The 17,713-nt window shown below is 50.8% G+C and overlaps 1 protein-coding gene across 3 annotated transcripts in view; it reads right to left on the bottom strand.

Moving 5' to 3' along the window:
- Window positions 1-1,734: 1,734 nt before the first annotated feature.
- Window positions 1,735-17,713, bottom strand: part of TRAPPC10 (trafficking protein particle complex subunit 10) — an 87,628-nt gene continuing 71,649 nt past the window's right edge. For all 3 annotated transcript variants that reach the window (XM_049627737.1, XM_049627736.1, XM_049627738.1), the window contains 6 exons: window positions 13,624-13,724; window positions 12,254-12,380; window positions 11,210-11,380; window positions 7,966-8,143; window positions 4,529-4,723; window positions 1,735-4,190 (listed from right to left, as the gene is read on the bottom strand). In XM_049627737.1, the coding sequence (XP_049483694.1) occupies window positions 3,949-4,190; window positions 4,529-4,723; window positions 7,966-8,143; window positions 11,210-11,380; window positions 12,254-12,380; window positions 13,624-13,724 (1,014 nt within the window). In that variant the 3' untranslated portion in view covers window positions 1,735-3,948. The remainder of the gene's footprint in view (window positions 4,191-4,528; window positions 4,724-7,965; window positions 8,144-11,209; window positions 11,381-12,253; window positions 12,381-13,623; window positions 13,725-17,713) is intronic.

Raw genomic sequence — 17,713 nt, forward strand, 5'->3', positions numbered from 1 at the left:
AGTCCTATCCCGCAGGCCCCGCCTCCGCTCCTTCCAGAGGCTGAGCCCCGCCCATGCCCCTTTCCCGTGGTGGAGTCCCGGTCCGCAGGCCCGCCCCCGCTTCCTTCCCGAGGCGGAGCCTCAGCCCGCAGGCCCGCTCCCTCTCCTCCACAAGGCGGAGCCGGAGCCCTCGAACCACGCCCCTACTCCCAGGCAGAGTCCTATCCCGCAGGCCCCGCCTTCGCTCCTTCCCAAGGCTGAGCCCCGCCCAGGCCCCCTCCCCGAGGCGGAGTCTCAGACCGTGGGCCCCGCCCCCGCCCCACAGAGTCCGTCCGCAGGCCCCGCCCCCACCGCACGCCGAGGCGGGGCGTGAGACTGCCGGCCCCGCCCCCCGCGCCGCGCACCCGCGGGTACCAAGCAGGACTGGGGCTCTGTCCTTCTTGGGTCCCGCTTGCGCCGCTGCCCAGAAGGTTCACGTCCTGAGTGGGTGAGGCGCTCTGACCCCACGCTTATTTAAGCTCTGCATTATGAATGGGGGGACCAAAAACAAGGAGACTGAGTAAACTAAAGAATCGTATCAGCGATGCTACCAAACGTCACAAAGGCAATTAATTTCATTGGCAGACAGAGCTACAAAAACAAACAGCAAAAAACAAAAAAACAAAAAAACCCACAACCCCAAGCCCTTAACACTCAAATGTCTTTGTTCCTGTAGGCTATTGTTCCTGTAGGGTAATGAATTATGAAAAAATCCCTCGTGCTCCCCACAAAGCAAATAATCTATGCTTCGAGTCAGGAAGAAGAATTAGGGAGAGAAAACCAGAAAATTCTTTAACTTCACACACTCAACTTTCATGCTCCTCACCAAAAGAATGAAGTTCAAAACAGCAAAGTTTCTTCTTAAAATCTGTATTTTCAGAATTATAATGCTTACATTTTAAACAGTCTTAATACAATGGTTTTAGTCTAACAATATATTACAGAATAATGTGAAAAATGACTCTCGTAGTAAACCATGAAAATGTAATACCTGCAGTGTCAAAGTCACCAACTTGTCACCTTTTCCAGTCACAGAATCCCAGCAAATTGTATTAAGGATACTTTTGGGTCTTACGGCCTGACGTATATGATGAATAAATTTAGAGAAAGGGGGCACTTTCATGAAAAATCGAATTCCAAAATCACGTAGGGTTTATTTTAAAGATCACAGTTGACTGCAAAACATTTAGATCAGTGTAGTTTGTTCTTTAAAAAGTAGTATCCTTTTCATTTAATGCACACTTCTGGAGTGTTTCTTTCATTTCATTTTATAACTCACTCTTCTTTTAAACACTAGAGAAAAACTGGATAGTAGCCTGTGTGTATTTTCTCTACTAACTATGGGATATCAACCAAGACTTCCTTATATAAGAATCCAACCCACGACCGGCTGTGCTGACAATGGACCGTAGGTAATACTCATTTTCAGATTAAATACAATTTCCACATTAGATCAGAAGTTATAACTTTTCCAATCATAGGAAACCCCATGAAATTCACCAAAATTATAACTTATTTCCTTTTCCACTTGCTAGTATTTACATGTTCCACAGATATTTGTAAAACAGCTGCACATTCTGCTTTTTAGCTGCACATTCCATATCTGGCTTCACAATTATTTAACAGCTGCTACATCTTTACTAACAAAACCAGCTTGTCGCAAACACATGAGCCTTATTTTATTGTAAACACAACAAAAATCAAATTACTGTCTTCAAGAAAAAAAAAAGACGAAGGTTTAGGTAACATTTTTCTTTTGGGTAAAACGAAACAAAATAAAAACAGAGGCACCCTTGTAACTTGGGTTGCAAAAGATCTCTCAGGTAATTGGGGGAAAAAAAACCAAACCTCCAATAAATTTTATTTCATATGAATTGAGGACAATAAGAAGCCACCATGAACATTTTGGATTTCCCCTTCCTTTTCTCCCTCTCTATATATTATGTAATTAGAGAATTTCATCCTGGGATTGGAACCTAGACACACACACACACACACACACACACACACACACATCAAACAGAAATAAGGTAACCATCGAATCACATGTCCCCTTCCGGAGTGTAGAGGGAAAGCCGCATTAGGCGCGGAGGCTCCGAGACTGACCACGTGAGGTGTTTCGGGCGGAATCACATCTCAAACATCTCTTCATCCACAGGGCTTGGCAGATCCGTAGGGCAATCATCAATTTTTACAACAAAACAAACATTTTAGAAACCCTAAACTATCATTAGACTCCGAAGCTCTAATTTGCCTAGTTGACCAAGTTTATTAGTTTTAAAGTGCACCTAAGGAAGATTAATTTCTGAAAAGTTTAATTAAACTCACAAATATTGATCTTCTTTACGTATCTCCAATTTCTGTAAACGAAAAAGACACAGGGTGGGGTGCGGGGGAATCACACCACCTTATTTTCTGAGTGATGTGAGAGACAACACAGAAGCGTGGGAACAAGGACTCTGATCTGCCCCTTCACCCCCGCAGCCCCAAGTCCCCGCCACCCCCTCAACGCCAGCCTCCTCCAGCCTCTCTCTGGCAGGTGACAAGCAGGCCCCTTTCCTCTCCAGCTGGGCGTGAGGCCGTGCCCTCTGGGCCTGACCGCACTCCCTTTCTGCATCAGCCGGCCGGGCTCCGTTCTGACCACGCTTTCCCGGGGAAGTAAGAGTTCTCTATCTCTTATGTACAAAAATACATCGCTTTGGAGAGCTGGAAAAGGTTTCATACAGCCAACACTTATTTACAAGCTGTGACTCTCACACCAGTAAAAACAAACACACATTTATTTTGTCCTTGATTTTTGGTGCAACTTCTACATAAACATTACATCAGTTAGTCTGTACTTTTAAAAATAATAAATCAACCATATGTACAATTAAATTTACAACCGAGAGCAAATTAATCCATTGGTACGGTTATGACTGCAATTTTAGTGGACCGGCAGAGAATATTCCAAGACTTCCGTCATTCCCACAACCAGACTAGAAGCACACTGACAGGGCCCCGCCAATCTCCGCTGAAATGGAGCCTCTTAACCTCTAGGACTTAAGGTGCGGAAGAAAGTATTGATTACACAGCGACAATGACATGGAGACTTTTAAGGTGAGAAGAAAACAATGTACCAACCCCCAATGTAATGATAATTAAAATAAATACATATTTAATTCCAAGTGCATATGATAATTCAATCAATATCATGGGGAAAAGGGGTTCCAGAAACGTTTATTCCTAAACTATTGCAATACCAGTGGTCCCTTAGGCCCTGGTCTAGTCTCCCCAAAGTACCTTAAAATGGCTCCAGCTAATGGAGGCTCCAGGCCCTCCCAGTGTGACGTCCCAAGGCACAGAAGGGGCTCAGTTCCCTCCCCCCTCCAGCACTCAACCTCGCTGACCCGCTCTCAAAGGGTGTTATTCTAGAGAAGCACAACTCATCTGGGTAAAGGATGGTGTTTTATCCCTCAGGAGCCTTACAAAACCAACCGGTCCAGAAAGAGGGCAGCCGTGTGCCCAGAAAGGCATACACGTGTCACTACTAAGACGGCGAGGGTGGCCGTGTGTCCCCCCTGGAAGGCCCACGGACTCCATAAGGAGCCGGCAGACCGGGAGGCTGCCGGGTGAGAGAGCAGGGCACAGACCTCCCAGGGGCAGGGAGAGGACTGGCAGGGGTGGGGTCCAGGCAAACCCCGGAGGCGCCGGCACAAGGACAGGGAGGAAAAAAGAAATAACGGGGAATCTTACACCACGGACAACACGGAAATGACGCTGTCACTCAGCCGACCGGCTGCGCGCTGACATTCTCTGACGCCTCCACGGCCAGGCAGAATCACCAAGAGTCCGGTTAGCGCTAGGATGTGACGATGGGGGGCAGAGGAGGCGGGACCCCTTCAAGCGCACTCACGAACGGCCCGGGGCGCGCGAGGACCCGAGGCACGGTCATGTGACGCTGACTTCGAGGACGTGGTCGTCTTTGCTGGGGATGACCAGCACCTGCGTGCCCACGCTGGCGTTGAAGACCTGGCCGGGAGGCAGCGCCTGCAGCCGGGGCATGGGCAAACCCCTGTGCTCGCCGCCGGAGGCCAGGTGCGCGCTGCCCCTGCACCTGCCGCCGCCGCCGCCGTCCGGCTGCTCGTCCACGTGCTTGTCCACCGACAGCCCGTCGCTCTCTATCCAGCTATCTGCAAAACGCACAGGAAGTGAGGTGCGGGCCCGCGACGGGGACCTGCTACCTGCCCCGGGGAGCCGCAAGCCACCCAAGCTGACCTTCCGAGCGAGAGAACGTTAAACGAGGCCACCCCTAAGGGGATCCGGCGCGCGGGCCCTCAGAGGACCCAGCCCCGGAGCAGGCGCCTACGACCCGTAACCCCGAGCGGGTTTTCGGTTAGACGCCGCCGGCACTGAGCACACGCGACTGGTCAGGAAGCATGGGCCCTGCGAGCGGAGCCCCCTTCCCCCATCCCCGCACGGAGCCGTCTCTCGCTCCGACGGCGAGCGCACCCCATCTCTGAGTCCTTACCAGCGTCCAGCTGCGAGGAGTGAGCGGAGTGGTGGGGGAGGTATTTGAAGAGCCTGACGTCGGGAAGGGGCAGGTAACCCGCAAAGAGGGGCATCACCTCCATGTGGACGCGGTGAGTGGCCCGGGCGGCCACAGGCATGGAGATGACGCCAGAACTTTTCCCACACACCGCCCAGTTGCTACTGTTGTCGACCACTGAAACGCAGACGAGAGCACTGGTTTGGCCCCGGCAAGAGCATTCGGTTTTCACACCCAAATAAGAGGCGTCAATAGTCCCACGCTCCAGAGCGCAAAATCCCAAACTGGACACAGTCTGTATCTTAATGTCTCCTAACTGCTCCTGAACATAAAACACATCGGTTTATTTTTTTTATTTTTTTATTTTTTTATTTTTTTTAAATGTTTATTTATTTTTGAGAGAGAGAGAGAGACAGTGCATGAATGGGGGAGGGGCAGAGAGAGAGGGAGACACAGAATCGGAAGCAGGCTCCAGGCTCCGAGCCGTCAGCCCAGAGCCCGACGCGGGGCTCGAACTCACGGACCACAAGATCGTGACCTGAGCCGAAGTTGGACGCTCAACCGACTGAGCCACCCAGGCGCCCCAAAACACATCGGTTTAATAACGAAAATACATGTTAGACACATAGGGAAAATCACTTTTTTCTCCTCAAGTTAAGAAATGAACAGCAGCAATTCAATTTCACTTGAAAACTTCATGTGTGATGTTTCAAGACGGTGGCCGCCCTGGCTGTTCAACCTGGAACGCGGGCAGGGCAGGACGCTGGCGCATCTGGTAAGCGGTGGCATAAGACTAGGGGTCCCGATCCCAACTCCGCCGCTCAGACAAGCCTCTCGATGGGACGGAAGGAGACGTATGGAGAGCACCTCCACCAGCGCCTCAGAGAGCCTTCGCGCACAGCAGTCATTGGCACCTTCTACAACACAAATGTGAGGTCCCTCGGCACGACGTGAATCCCCAACTGGGAAGGCACTCAAAAGCAAAAAGGAGAGGAGCCTTGTCCTCAAGAAGTGGATGACCTCGCAGAGAGGTTACGGCGTCCCCTCTGTAAGGGGACGCAAAGCAGGAGCCAAGGGGCTTCAAGGACTAGAAGCTTCACGAGCAGCAAAGAAGGGGCAGCAGAGGGCAGGCTGCCTACAGATGGGGAGGAGGAGCCTCTGGGGACAGGTGGTACCAAAGGACACGCTGAGGCCGAAGCGGCATGTGGGAGGGACACGCTGGAGCGGTTCTGTGCGTGGTCCCCAGGGCAGCACGGGGCCAACGCTGCCTTCACACTCCCGCCTTCCCCCCACCCCCCGTGTTGCCCTGCGCGCCGGGCGGGCAGGACCGCGGGTCCCAGCGTGAACCGAGGCCCCACAGGCGGGAGAGTCGTGGCGGTGGGCTCCCCAACACCACACATCTGGGGATAAAAACTGCCAGTTTTACTTAAGCAGGTCCTTCCTGAAGCAGTCAAGTTAGTTTTATTAAATGCAACCCTTAAGTAAACATCTTTTTAACTTTAACTCAGAAACGGTTACGGACTCACAAGAGGTTGCAAAGCATTAGAGGGAGGTCCTGTGTGCTCCTCACCCTGGGCTCCCCGAGGCACCGTCTCCGGTAGCTCAGCACGTGGACACGGGCGCAGCACGGGTCACAGACTACCGAGCTCACCGCGGACGGCATCAGCGGTGCCGTTCAGTCTGGGGAATTCGGCAGATGTGGTCTCGGTTACGAGTGGCGGGAGCCCGCCGTCACTTCCAAGGTGCCAACGATACAATCTCAAACTCTGATCAAAGTTGGGCTTTTGGAAAGCTTGGCTTTGCCACTGGGATCCAGGCAGTGTCCCAGGACTCAGACCACCCTAATGAGCTCAGCGGGAGCTGGAAATGGGTGCGAACGCGTCATTCGGTAGAACAGAAGGTGACAGCACGTGCAGGTCCACGTGCATCAGGAGGCCCATTTCCCAAGGGACCAAGCCATGGTGTCACAAAATGCTGCCTGGGTAGAAGAGCCTTTCAAACCACAAGCCAGGGACGCCTGGGTGGCTCAGTCGGTTAAGCATGTGACTCTTGATTTCGGCTCAGGTCATGATCTCACGGCTGTGACAGAGACCCGTGGTGGGCTCTGCCCTGCGCGTGGAGCCTGCTTGGGACTGACTCTCTCTCTCTCTCTCTCTCTCTCTCTCTCTCTCTCTCTCTCTCCCTCCCTCCCCCCCCCCCCCTCCTTCTCCCTCTGCCTCTCCCCACCCCCCCCTCCACCACCCCCCCTCTCTTTTCCCCTCCCCAAAAAAAAAAAAAAAAAAAAGGAAGAAGAAAGAGTCAAACCACAAGCCAGGTCAAAGGATCTAAAGAAACTGAGTACGAAAAGTTCATTCACGTGATTTCAGATTCCACCCCGTAACTGGCCTCTAAAAGCCCAGCACTTGTCACGTTTTGGTGTAGTATCACAGAAGGTTGTTTAAAATACTGCCCTGTACCAACTACAGATCTACGCGGGCCTGGGGTCCCGTCACGCACTCCAGCCGGCACGATGCGTCACCGCAGACCGAGTCGGCAGAAAGGAAGGCTCAGCTGCCTTCCGTGGAACCAGGAATCAGACAGATTTGAAAGAACTCAAATCAAGGTCATCCGTCTATTTTCTTTTCTCTCCTTTTTTTTTTTCCAGTTTATTTATTTTGAGAGTAAGAGAGCATGAGATGGGGAGGGGCGGAGAGACAGAGAGAGAGAGAGTCCCAAGCTGGCTCTGCACTGTCAGTGCAGAACCTGAGCTGAAGTCAGACGCTTAACCCACAGTCACTCAGGCACCCCTTCTCACTGTTTTGTCTTGTTTTGGAAAACAGCTACCTTTCAAGCATGAGTTCGTGTAATGTTATTTTTTAAGTAGCTAAAGAAAGAAATATTTGGCTCCTCAACCACTTTTTAGAGCCTAAGAGGTCCCGACACTCCACGCCGACGGCCCTGGCGGAGGCGGAGCGGGGCTTCTGGGGGGAGTCAGCGAGCAGAGGGGCCCAGGCGGGGGTCAGCGTCAGGTGGGGGACGGAGCGGGGGATTCCAGGAGGCCAGAGGGGAAAGGACAGGGGCGGGGACTCCAGGGCGCATGGGCCGCTGAGCGCCAGAGTTCTGGCCTCGCTTCCACGGCCACGGGAAGGCCCCGAGCCCCAGGCAGAGAGGGACGGCAGCTCTAGGGGCCCCCGTGTTCTCAGCACTGAGCCCAACGACTGCTTAAAAATACCTGTAGGAAGAATGACTCCCCAGAACCAAGTCCAACATCCTGCCAGCCTAGGAAGCTGCTATACAATGCAACATTCAAATGAGCTTTTTTGATTCTAGAACATTCTCTCTTCAGACAAAGAACACTATACTTTGAGAAAGGGAGGGCACCATCACTTCAAGCACTGGATTAGCACAACAGCCAGGGGAAAAGATGCCTCCAGACCTACCTTCATACATAAGCTTGGTGGAAAAATACTCGTCGGATTCTGTCAGCGCCTCATCCTTATCCACCTCCAAGAGGTCGGAGAGCCGCGTGATGGACACCTCCAAGGAGCAGAGCGAGCCCGTCCTACAGTGCTCCGTTCCCGAAGGGGGCAGGATCTCAGCTCTCACGTTATATAACGTCTGGGCAAGAAAGAGACAGACAAGCACAGATGCAGAAACAACCTGGAGAAACGCTATTCTAGGCCACGGGGGTGCTGCCCACAGACGTGCCAGAGGGCTGAGGGAAGGGGCCGGCTCAGCCCTTCGCGGAGTCAGCCAGCAGAGCTGCTGCGCACGGCCCCTAAACAACCGCCCTGGAGGGACGGCGTGCCTGGCAAGTCCCCACCTCAGGCACCTCAGTCTCTCTCTTTTTTGGGGGGGGTGGGGGGTGGGGGATGTTTGTTTATTTTTGAAAGAGGGCAAGCAGGGGAGGGGCAGAGAGAGGGGGACGGGAAGACAGAGGATCCATCCAGAGCGCCTGGGTGGCTCAATGGGTTGAGCGTCCGACCTCGGCTCAGGTCACGATCTCGCGGTTCGTGGGTCTGAGCCCCGCGTCAGGCTCTGTGCCGACAGCTCGGAGCCCGGAGCCTGCTTCGGATTCTGTGTCTCCCTCTCTCTCTGCCTTTCCCTACTCGTGCTCTGTCTCTCTCTCTCTCTCTTTCTCGAAAATAAATAAACGTTAAAAAAAAAATTTGTTTTTAATGGGCAGAGGATACGAACAGACCTCTTTCCAAAGGAAAAAAATGCAAGCGGCCAAGAAGTGCACGAGAGACGATTGGCATCATTCACCGTCAGGGAAGTGTGGCAACAGGGCCAGGGTGAGATGCCACCTCACGGCCCCGGGGCCGGCTAGAAGCAAGGAGACACCAAAACAAGTGTCGGTGTGGATGTGCAGACCCAGAGCTCACACGCTGCTGGGGGTATGCAACGGTGTCCCTTTGAAAACCAGCGCGGCAACTTCGCAAAACCGTAAACAGAGTTGCCACAGGACCGGGCAACCCCACCCGGTTATCCGCCCACCAGAGCTGAACTCGCAAACACTCGCACGGGGACTCGCACGGCATTACTGTTCGGAACAGCCCCCGCCACGTGTGTCCCCTCCACGGCGGACACAACCCAGATGGCCAGCCACCGACAACTGGGAAAGGAAACCTGGTCTATGCACACAGAGGAATACTCTGAAGTATTGAAGTCTGAAGTCTGAAGTCTGATCTAAGCAACACAATGTGTGAACCCTGGGAACAGCCCGCCAAGGCAAAGAGGCCAGTCGCAGAAAGAGCCGCGTGACACGCTCCCGTGTGTAGGAAGTGTTTGGAACAGGCAGATCTGCAGGTTGCCTAGGGCTGGGGTAGAAGGTTTCTTTCCAGAAAGATCAAAGTGTTCTAAAATGAAGGGGCGCCCGGGGCGGAGTGGGGGGCCTCAGTCGGTTGAAAGTCTCGCTCTTGATCTCAGGTCACGATCTCAGTTTGTGAGATCAAGCCCCACGTCGGGCTGTGTGTGGACAGCGCGGGGCCTGCTTGAAATTTCCTCTCTCCCTCTCTCTCTGCCCCTTCCCGCCTCGTGCTCGCTCTCTCCCTCTCAAAATAAAGAAACACTTAAAAAAAATTAAAAAAACAAAATAAATAAAGCAAAATGTCTAAAGTGTTCTAAACTGAGAGCCTGGGGGCGCCTGGGTGGCTCGGTCATTTGGGTGTCCGACTGGATTTTGGCTCAGGTCAGACCCCAGGGTTGTGAGATCGAGCTCCACATTGGGATCCATGCTGAGTGTGGAAGCCTGCTTGATTCTCTCTCTCTGCCCCTCCCCTGCTCACATTCTCGTTCTCTCTCAAAATAAATAAACACTTAAAAAACAAAAATAAAATGAGACCATGATGATGGCTGCATAAATCTGTCAATATGCCGACTGTGCTGAACTGTCTACTTCGAATGGGTGAAATTCATGGTGTATAGAGTGTGTATCTCAATCTTAAAACAGCTTTCCTTAAAAAAAAGTGGCGTCTTTATTTCTGGGCCTCACAGAATGCGTTTTCTTTTTTTAATTTTATTTTAACGTTTATTTCTTATTGAGAGACAGAGAGGGACAGAGTGCAAGCCTGGGAGGGGCAGAGAGAGAGGGAGACACAGAATCCGAAGCGGGCTCCAGGCTCCGAGCCGTCAGCGCAGAGCCCGACGCGGGGCTCGAACTCACGGACCGCGAGATTGTGGCCTGAGCTGAAGTCGGATGCTTAACGGACCGAGCCACCCAGCGCCCCAGAGAATGCGTTTTCAAAGAGGGATCCACCAGAAATGTCTCTGTGCCCTCCACGTGGAGAGGAAGCAGCAAAGCCAGAAGCCACAGCGTGACCGCGGGCGAGTTACCGCGTGGTAATAAGCAGGCCAGACACAGTCACCGCCTCTGCACCACAGGAGTGGCCGTGGCGCTGGTGTTAAAACACCAAAAAGGCTCCTGCTTGTGCCACGAAAAGACGAATCATGCTGGTGACTACACCGCAATCTAAGTCTGATAAAGACAGTGAAATAAAACAGTCTTTTGGCTGAAAGGGGTTACATAGCAAGAGCCACACACACAAACACACCTCAAAGTGCCCGACAACTTCAGCAGTAGAGAAGGGAAGGAAACAGCACAAACTCGTGTATTTGCGTTTTGATTTCCTTGACATGACATCCAGCGTCTCACCAAAGAAACGAACACACAGCCGCATGTCCTCATCTAGCTCAAGGCTACATTCAGCTCCACGCTTCATGCGCAGGTTATGGGAACGTCTTCGCAATACTCGTGAAGTCAGTTTCTACATATTGTCAGCTTTTCTTTTAAAAAATCAGAGATGTGCCTTATAAAGTAACCCCCCCTGAGCGGCAGCCAGGATCAGGATGAAAGGACTCTAAGAAATAGTTCCAGGACATTCTGAATGTGGACGAGAGAAAAGGGAGCAGAGATCAGGAGACTTGGGTCTTTATAAACACCCATCTGAAGGCCACCGGCAGGCCCGCGCCAGGACCACACATGTCACCCGAAAAGGACCCGCGGGTCTAAAATAAATCAGCCAACGACTGAGCTACTCCAAGTGTTAACTATTTTCCTTGATCTGTTGCCTCATTACTCTGAAAGACTTTTTTCTATCCGATTTTTTCTTAATTGAAAGGAGTATGATGCCACCTTCCATTTTCCCACCCCACACTCCCACCAAAAAATGATGCAATACATACGAAAAAATTTTCCACTTGAAATTCGTAAGTGTACGGCTTTAAGGGGATGGAGAGCCGTCCTCCCGAAGCCGGGGAGGATCCAACGGAGAACCGGCAGCGCAGAGAAGGCGGAGGCTCTCGCGTCCACTTCAGCTCCCACACAAAGAACACTGACTGCTTGCTGTGGATGTGCTGCAGAAAGAGTCACTGTCATTGCGCACACGGACGCAGCGGACACCGCACCCCAAGCCGCGCTCCGAGCCCGCCGCCGGGACCCGCCTCCTGATGCTCCCGCCCGTGCCCCACGGTCCTCCTGCCCTTCTCCACTGGAAGACTGCGCCAAGTCAGTTAAAGGTTTTAATCTTCTCTGACTCCGTAAGCTTCGTGGCACAGGGGACCATAAAAGTGCTTCAAGAACGTTTATCAGTGCACAGTGCCTCGTACGTTTCCAAACTGGGAAATGCCACCAACCGATGGCAAAGGTCGCCCTTCCGTTCAGGCCAATGACTTTAGACTTAACATCAGCCCGAATGAAGCACCAGCACCGCCCGTGAGCACAGGGACGAACTGGGCCAGCGTCTGAAACGGATCAGCTCTTAGCCGGGGGAAGTCCTTCAAAAATGCTACAGATCACACATCCTGAGAAACCCTTTGAACGTCTGCGACGGCAAGGTCTGCGCTCAGCCGGGCAGCGCGAACACGGGTGGGACGCCTTACAAAGCTACACGGACACAAGAGGTCTTCCTCGGGCACGGACAGGTGTTCCCAGAAAGCTGCGCACACAGCAGGGCAAGCTTAAGGCTGAACCCCTCTCAGAACGCAGAGAGCACCGTCCCCAATCCGCCCTGTGCCGCCCAGCCCGCAGGAGGCACAGCACGCACGTCACGGCAACGACGCGGCCGTTTCGGAGCAGACGCGCTTATCGCCGGGACGTCACTCTCGGGGCTGCAAGGCTCACTCTATAGGCAGACTACGTCTTCACCAAAACCTGCTGGAACCACCGTCGCACCCCGGCCCCCGCCGTTTCCTGCCGGGGGTGGACGCTCCACCCCAGAGAGCCGTTACCTGCGGGGACTTCGCGTTCAGCGGCACCAGCCGTAGGTCGGCGTTACTGTCAGGATCCACGAGGTGACCGTCCGACAGCTCAAAGTCAAGTTCCGACAAATTCTGGACGCAAACTTGAATGTACTTCCTGAAGCAGAAAAAGAAAGAATATGATTTTGAAACTTGAGAACTTCGGTAAACGTACTCTGGTTTCTTGAGAAGATCTTCCTGGGGAAGTGAAGTAGGAACACTTGTTACGTGTGTTTCCACCTTCGATTTTACGGGGGAAAGTGTCCCCACCGAAACCCAATCTCCCCAAGCAAGCTGCTTCTGAGGAAAACCGGACCAAAGAACGTTCTGCTTCTGACCCAGTGCCGTTACACGGCTGTCACTGGACTTCTGCACACGCAGCAGCTTGCGGGGAGTTAGGCTGGAGAGAGTGACGGTCCCGGAGAAACGAAGTGCGGGGTCCACGTCGACCCCTGATGCACACGAAGACAAGTCTGAATAAAGCGACCCAGGCTCTGCTCTGGGTCTGACCCAAATGATGCAGAGGTCAGCCGAGGTCATCAACGGATGAAAACAAAAGGAATCTTGTGACGAGAGGCCAGACTCAGCCCTGAGCCCAGGGAGCAGTGTGCACGTCACCACTTACGGTGGGACAGCGGGACACGGTCTCCTGGCGGGGACACACGGCACAGGGCTCCGCCTCCAAGCACTCGCGTCCAACGGCCGAATCAGAATCGAACCCGGCTTCTAGAGCAGAAGCGCTTCCCCCTGGAGGCGGTTTTGCCCCTGCAGGGGACGTGGTGCTACACCTCAAGACACTTCTGGTGGCCACAGTGGGGGTGGGGAGGATGGGGAGGACCACGGGCATAAAACGGGAGCGGCGGGGGTGTGCCGAAGCCCCGCGGCCCCCCCCAAACAAGGAGCTACCAGACCCGAGCGTCAGTAGTGCTGGGGCTGAAATCCTGGCTCAGGCGGAACCAGCGGCTGCCTTTGGAAACAGTTACACAAACCCACAAGATCGTGACCAGTCAAGTTCAGAATGGTGGACCTTCTAGAGGAGAAATGACCCAAGTTTGTCAATGGGTCGCTGGCTTGAGAAACAGGAGAGAAGAAAGTCTCTAATAATCAACTGGGGCCTTGCTTTGGATCCCACTGCCCACATCCTAACCGCACAAAGGCATTTCTGAGACATCTGGGGAGATGTGAATCCGGACCGGCTGTTACAGAGCAGCAGGAAATCCCTGTGAATCTCAACACGTGGAGGGCGGCGTCACGGTTACGTAAGAAAACAGGCTCAGTGTCCCTGAGGCCGAGCTCTGTGCAGCCAGGGGCTCCGTGGAGGAGGGCGTGGGGCAGGAGCAAGGCCTGGGGGCCACCTTTACCGTGTCCCGGCGGACAGAAGAGAGTGTGTGGTCCTGAAGGGCACGCTGAAGGTCAGGGCGATGACGCTGGAGTAGATGGACCACGGGCAGTCAATGGACACCTGAGGAGAGACGGAGGGACACGCGTTCAGACCACTCGACGACCACAGCCACCGCCACACCATCCATCCAAATCAGCGGTGGCTGCCAATCTCTTAGACATTCGATGGCCTCGCCACTTCTTATTTAGAAAGCAAACCTCCATTAATCACGTGCACGAACAAAGGAGAAACATAAAACTACGTACACAGACGAGAAAAATAAACACGGAAGCGGCCAAATGTGTGGAGTCACCAGAACGGTCTCCAAAGCTCCAGAGCTGATGCCGTGGCAAGGAACGCCAGCGCCACCTCGCTCTTCCCACGCCAACGTGGCCGGGACGCCAAAGGCGGTTTTGAACGTGCGGGAGGTTATAACAAAGCGTTCTGTCAAGTCGACATGATCAATCACTATTACAAAATGAATTATCCAAATAATCCACACGACAACGACTACATAACAGAGAAGCAAGCACTTTGGGGGCGCGGTGTGGACCCAGCTGATAACTCCAATAAGGGCACGAGCCTTGCTTCAAGCTTCCTTTGACTTCCCCCTGGAACAAATGACACAGAGCACAGACGCATGTTCATCCAGCCCTGGTTTCGTGCTCACGTTGAAGTAAGTATCAACTTCACCTCCTGAACTCTGTTACCAGATAAGGGAAGAAAATTTCAAGGAATGAAAATTAAAACATTATCCCTGAGGTGCTGACCAGTCTCGTGTTCTAAGCCTCATCTCTCTGAGATGACTGTGTGTGTTATAGCCTGTTATCCTACTGGTTTAACGCATGTTTTTTTTTTCAATTATTCAACTTATTTCAACTAAAAAAAAACACACAAAAACCAAAAAAACCCAGTTCACCCATTTCTCCTATGCCTCATCTCTCACCCCTGCCTCTGGCATCCACCGGTCTGCTCTATCTATGAGCTTGGTTTTAGTTGTTTTTAGATTCCATATAGAAGAGAGATCGTATGGTATTTGTCTTTCTCTGTCTTATTTCAGTGAGCGTAACGTCCTCAAGGTCCATGGCAAGATTGCAAATGGCAAGATTTCCTTCTTTTTTACGGTGGGTAATATTCCACGGTGCATCTACACAATGTTTGCTCTATCCATTCATTCATCCATCGCTGACACTTAGGGCTGTTGCAAATAAAGCTGCAGTGAACACGGGGGTGCAGATACCTTTTCAAGTAACTGTTTTCATTCTCTTTGGATAAATGCCCAGAAGTAGAATTGCTAGATTGTAGGGTAGTTCTATTTTTAATGTTTATTTTTGAGAGAAAGAGAGAGGGAAAGAGAGAGACAGAGGGTGAGCAGGGGACGAGCAGAGAGAGAGGGACACAGAATCCGAAGCAGGTTCCAGGTTCCGCGCTGTCAGCACAGACCCCGATGCGGGGCTCGAACCCACAAACCGTGAGATCACGACCTGAGCTAAGTCGGACACTCAACCGACTGAGCCCCCCAGGCGCCCCTATTCTTAATGTTTTGAGGCACGTTCATACTGTTCTCCAGAGCAGCGCCCCAGTCTGCATCCCCACCAACAGCGCACGAGGGCTCCGTCTCTGCACATCCCATCAGCCTGACTAGTAATGTTGAGCATCTGTGTGTCTTCTCTGGAAAAATGTCTATTCAGATCTTCTGCCCATTTTTATCAGGTTGTGGGGGCTTTTGCTAGAGTTGTAGGAGTCCTTGATATATTTTGGGTATTACCACCTTACCAGACATACGATTTGAAAATATTTTCTCCCGTTCGGTAGGTTGTCTTTTGACTCTGCGGATGGTTTCCTTTGCTGTGTAAAAGCTTTTTTATTTGCTGTGGTCCCACTTGTTAATTTTTGCTTTTGGTGTCAGATCCATAAAATCACTGCCAAGACCAATGTCAAGGAGCTCACCACCTATTTTCTCCTAGGATTTTATGGCTTTAGGTCTTACATTCTAGCTTTTAATCCATTTTGAGTTATTTTTTTGTGCGTAAGACAGGGGTCCGGCTTCATTCTTTTGCATGTAGCTGCCCAGTTTTTCCAGCACCATTTATTTGAAGACACTGTCTTTTCTCCATTACACATTCCTGGCTCCTTTGTCATAAATAAACTGATCATATATGTGTGCATTTATTTCTGCACTCTACATTCTGTTCCACTGGTCTGTGTGTGTGCTTTTATGCCAACACCATAATGTTTTCATTACTATAGCTTTGTAACATAGTTTGAAGTCAGGGAGCATGGTGCCCACAGCTTTATTCTTTCTCAAGAAAGTGGTGGGTATTTGGGGTTTTTGTGGTTTCATGCATTTCACAATTCTCTGTTCTATTTCTACGAAAAATGCCATCGGAGTTTCGGTAGGGATTACACTCAATCTGTATATTGCTTTGGGTAGTTACGGGCATTTTAACAGTATTAAATCTTCCAATCCAAGAGCACAGGTTATCTTTCCATGTATTTGTATCTTCTTCAATTTCTTTCATCAAAGTTTTGTAGTTTTCTTTCTTTTTTTTTTTTTTTAAAGTTCACTTACTTGATTGATTTTTTAAATTTACATCCAAGTTAGTCGGCATCTAGTGCAATAACGATTTCAGAAGTAGAACCCAGTGATTTGTCCCCCACGCACAACACCCAGTGCTCACCCCAAGTGTCCTCCTCAGAGCCCCTTGCCTGTTTGGCCCATCCCCCTTCCCACAACCCCTCCAGCCACCCTCATTTTGCTCTCGGTATTTTAGACTCTCTTATGTTTTGTACCCCTCCCTATTTTTCTATTATTTTTATATTTTTGTATTCCCTTATGTTCATCTGTTTTGTAGTTTTCAGTATGTGGGTTTGTCACCTCCCTGGTTAAATTTATTGCTAGGTATTTTCTTCTTTTAGATGCAATTGTAAATAGAATTGTTTTCTTTCTCTTTCCAATAGCTCATCATTAGTATAGAGAACCACAACAGATGTCTGCATACTCATTTGGTATCCTGCACCTTTACTGAATTGAAGCTTTTTGATGAAGCCTTTAGAGCTTTATGTGTGTGTGTGTGTATATATACATATATGTACGTATATATATATGTATATATACACATATATCTATACACGCAATATGCCATCTGCAAATAGTGACATTTTACTTCTTTCCCTCCGATTTGGATGCCTTTTATTTCTTTTTTCTTGCCTAACTGCTCTGGCAAAGACTTCCAGTACCGTGTGGAATAAAAGTGACAAGAGCAGGCATCCTTGTCTCACTCCTGATCTTAAAAGAAAAGCTTTCAGCGTCAAGCACGTTATTAGCTGCGGGCCTGTCATATGTGGACTTTATTACGTTGTGGTATGTTCCCTCTATCTCCACTTTGTTGCGAGTTTCTACCATAAATGGATGTCGAATTTTGCCGAATGCCTTTCCTGTGTGTATTTCCACCCTTCACTTCGCTACTGTTACCATGGTGTAGCACACGGACTGATTCGTGGCTGGTGAACCATCCTTGCATCCCTGAAATAAATCCCTTTTGATCCTGTGTATGATCCTTTTAGTGTATTGTTAAATACGGCTTGCTAATATTTTGTTGAGGACTTTTGCACATGTGCGCATCAGAGACACTGGCCTGTAATTTTCTATTCTTGTGGCATCCTTTTCTGGTTTCGGTACCAGGTCAATGCGGGCCTCATAGAATGAGTTGGGAAGACATCCCCCCTCTTCTGTTTTCTCGAAGAGTTTAAGAACTGTAGTAAGAATGTGCTAAGAATTAACACATCTTCTTTGAACATTCTGTAGACTTCACCAGTGAAACCTTCTGGCCGGACTTTCATTTGTTGGGAGGTTCTGATTATTTATTCAGTCTCCTTACTAGTAATCATTCTGTTCAGATTTTGTTTCATCATGGTTCACTCTTGGTAGGCGGTATGTTCCTAGGAATTTATCCCTTTCTTCTAGGTTGCCCGATTTGTCGGCATACGATTGTCCATAACAGTCCCTTGTGATCCTTTGTATTTCTGTGGTGTCAGTTGTAACATCTCCTTGATTTCTGATTTGAGTC

Source organism: Panthera uncia, chromosome C2 (assembly GCF_023721935.1).
Source record: "Panthera uncia isolate 11264 chromosome C2, Puncia_PCG_1.0, whole genome shotgun sequence".
NCBI classification, from domain to species: domain Eukaryota; kingdom Metazoa; phylum Chordata; class Mammalia; order Carnivora; family Felidae; genus Panthera; species Panthera uncia.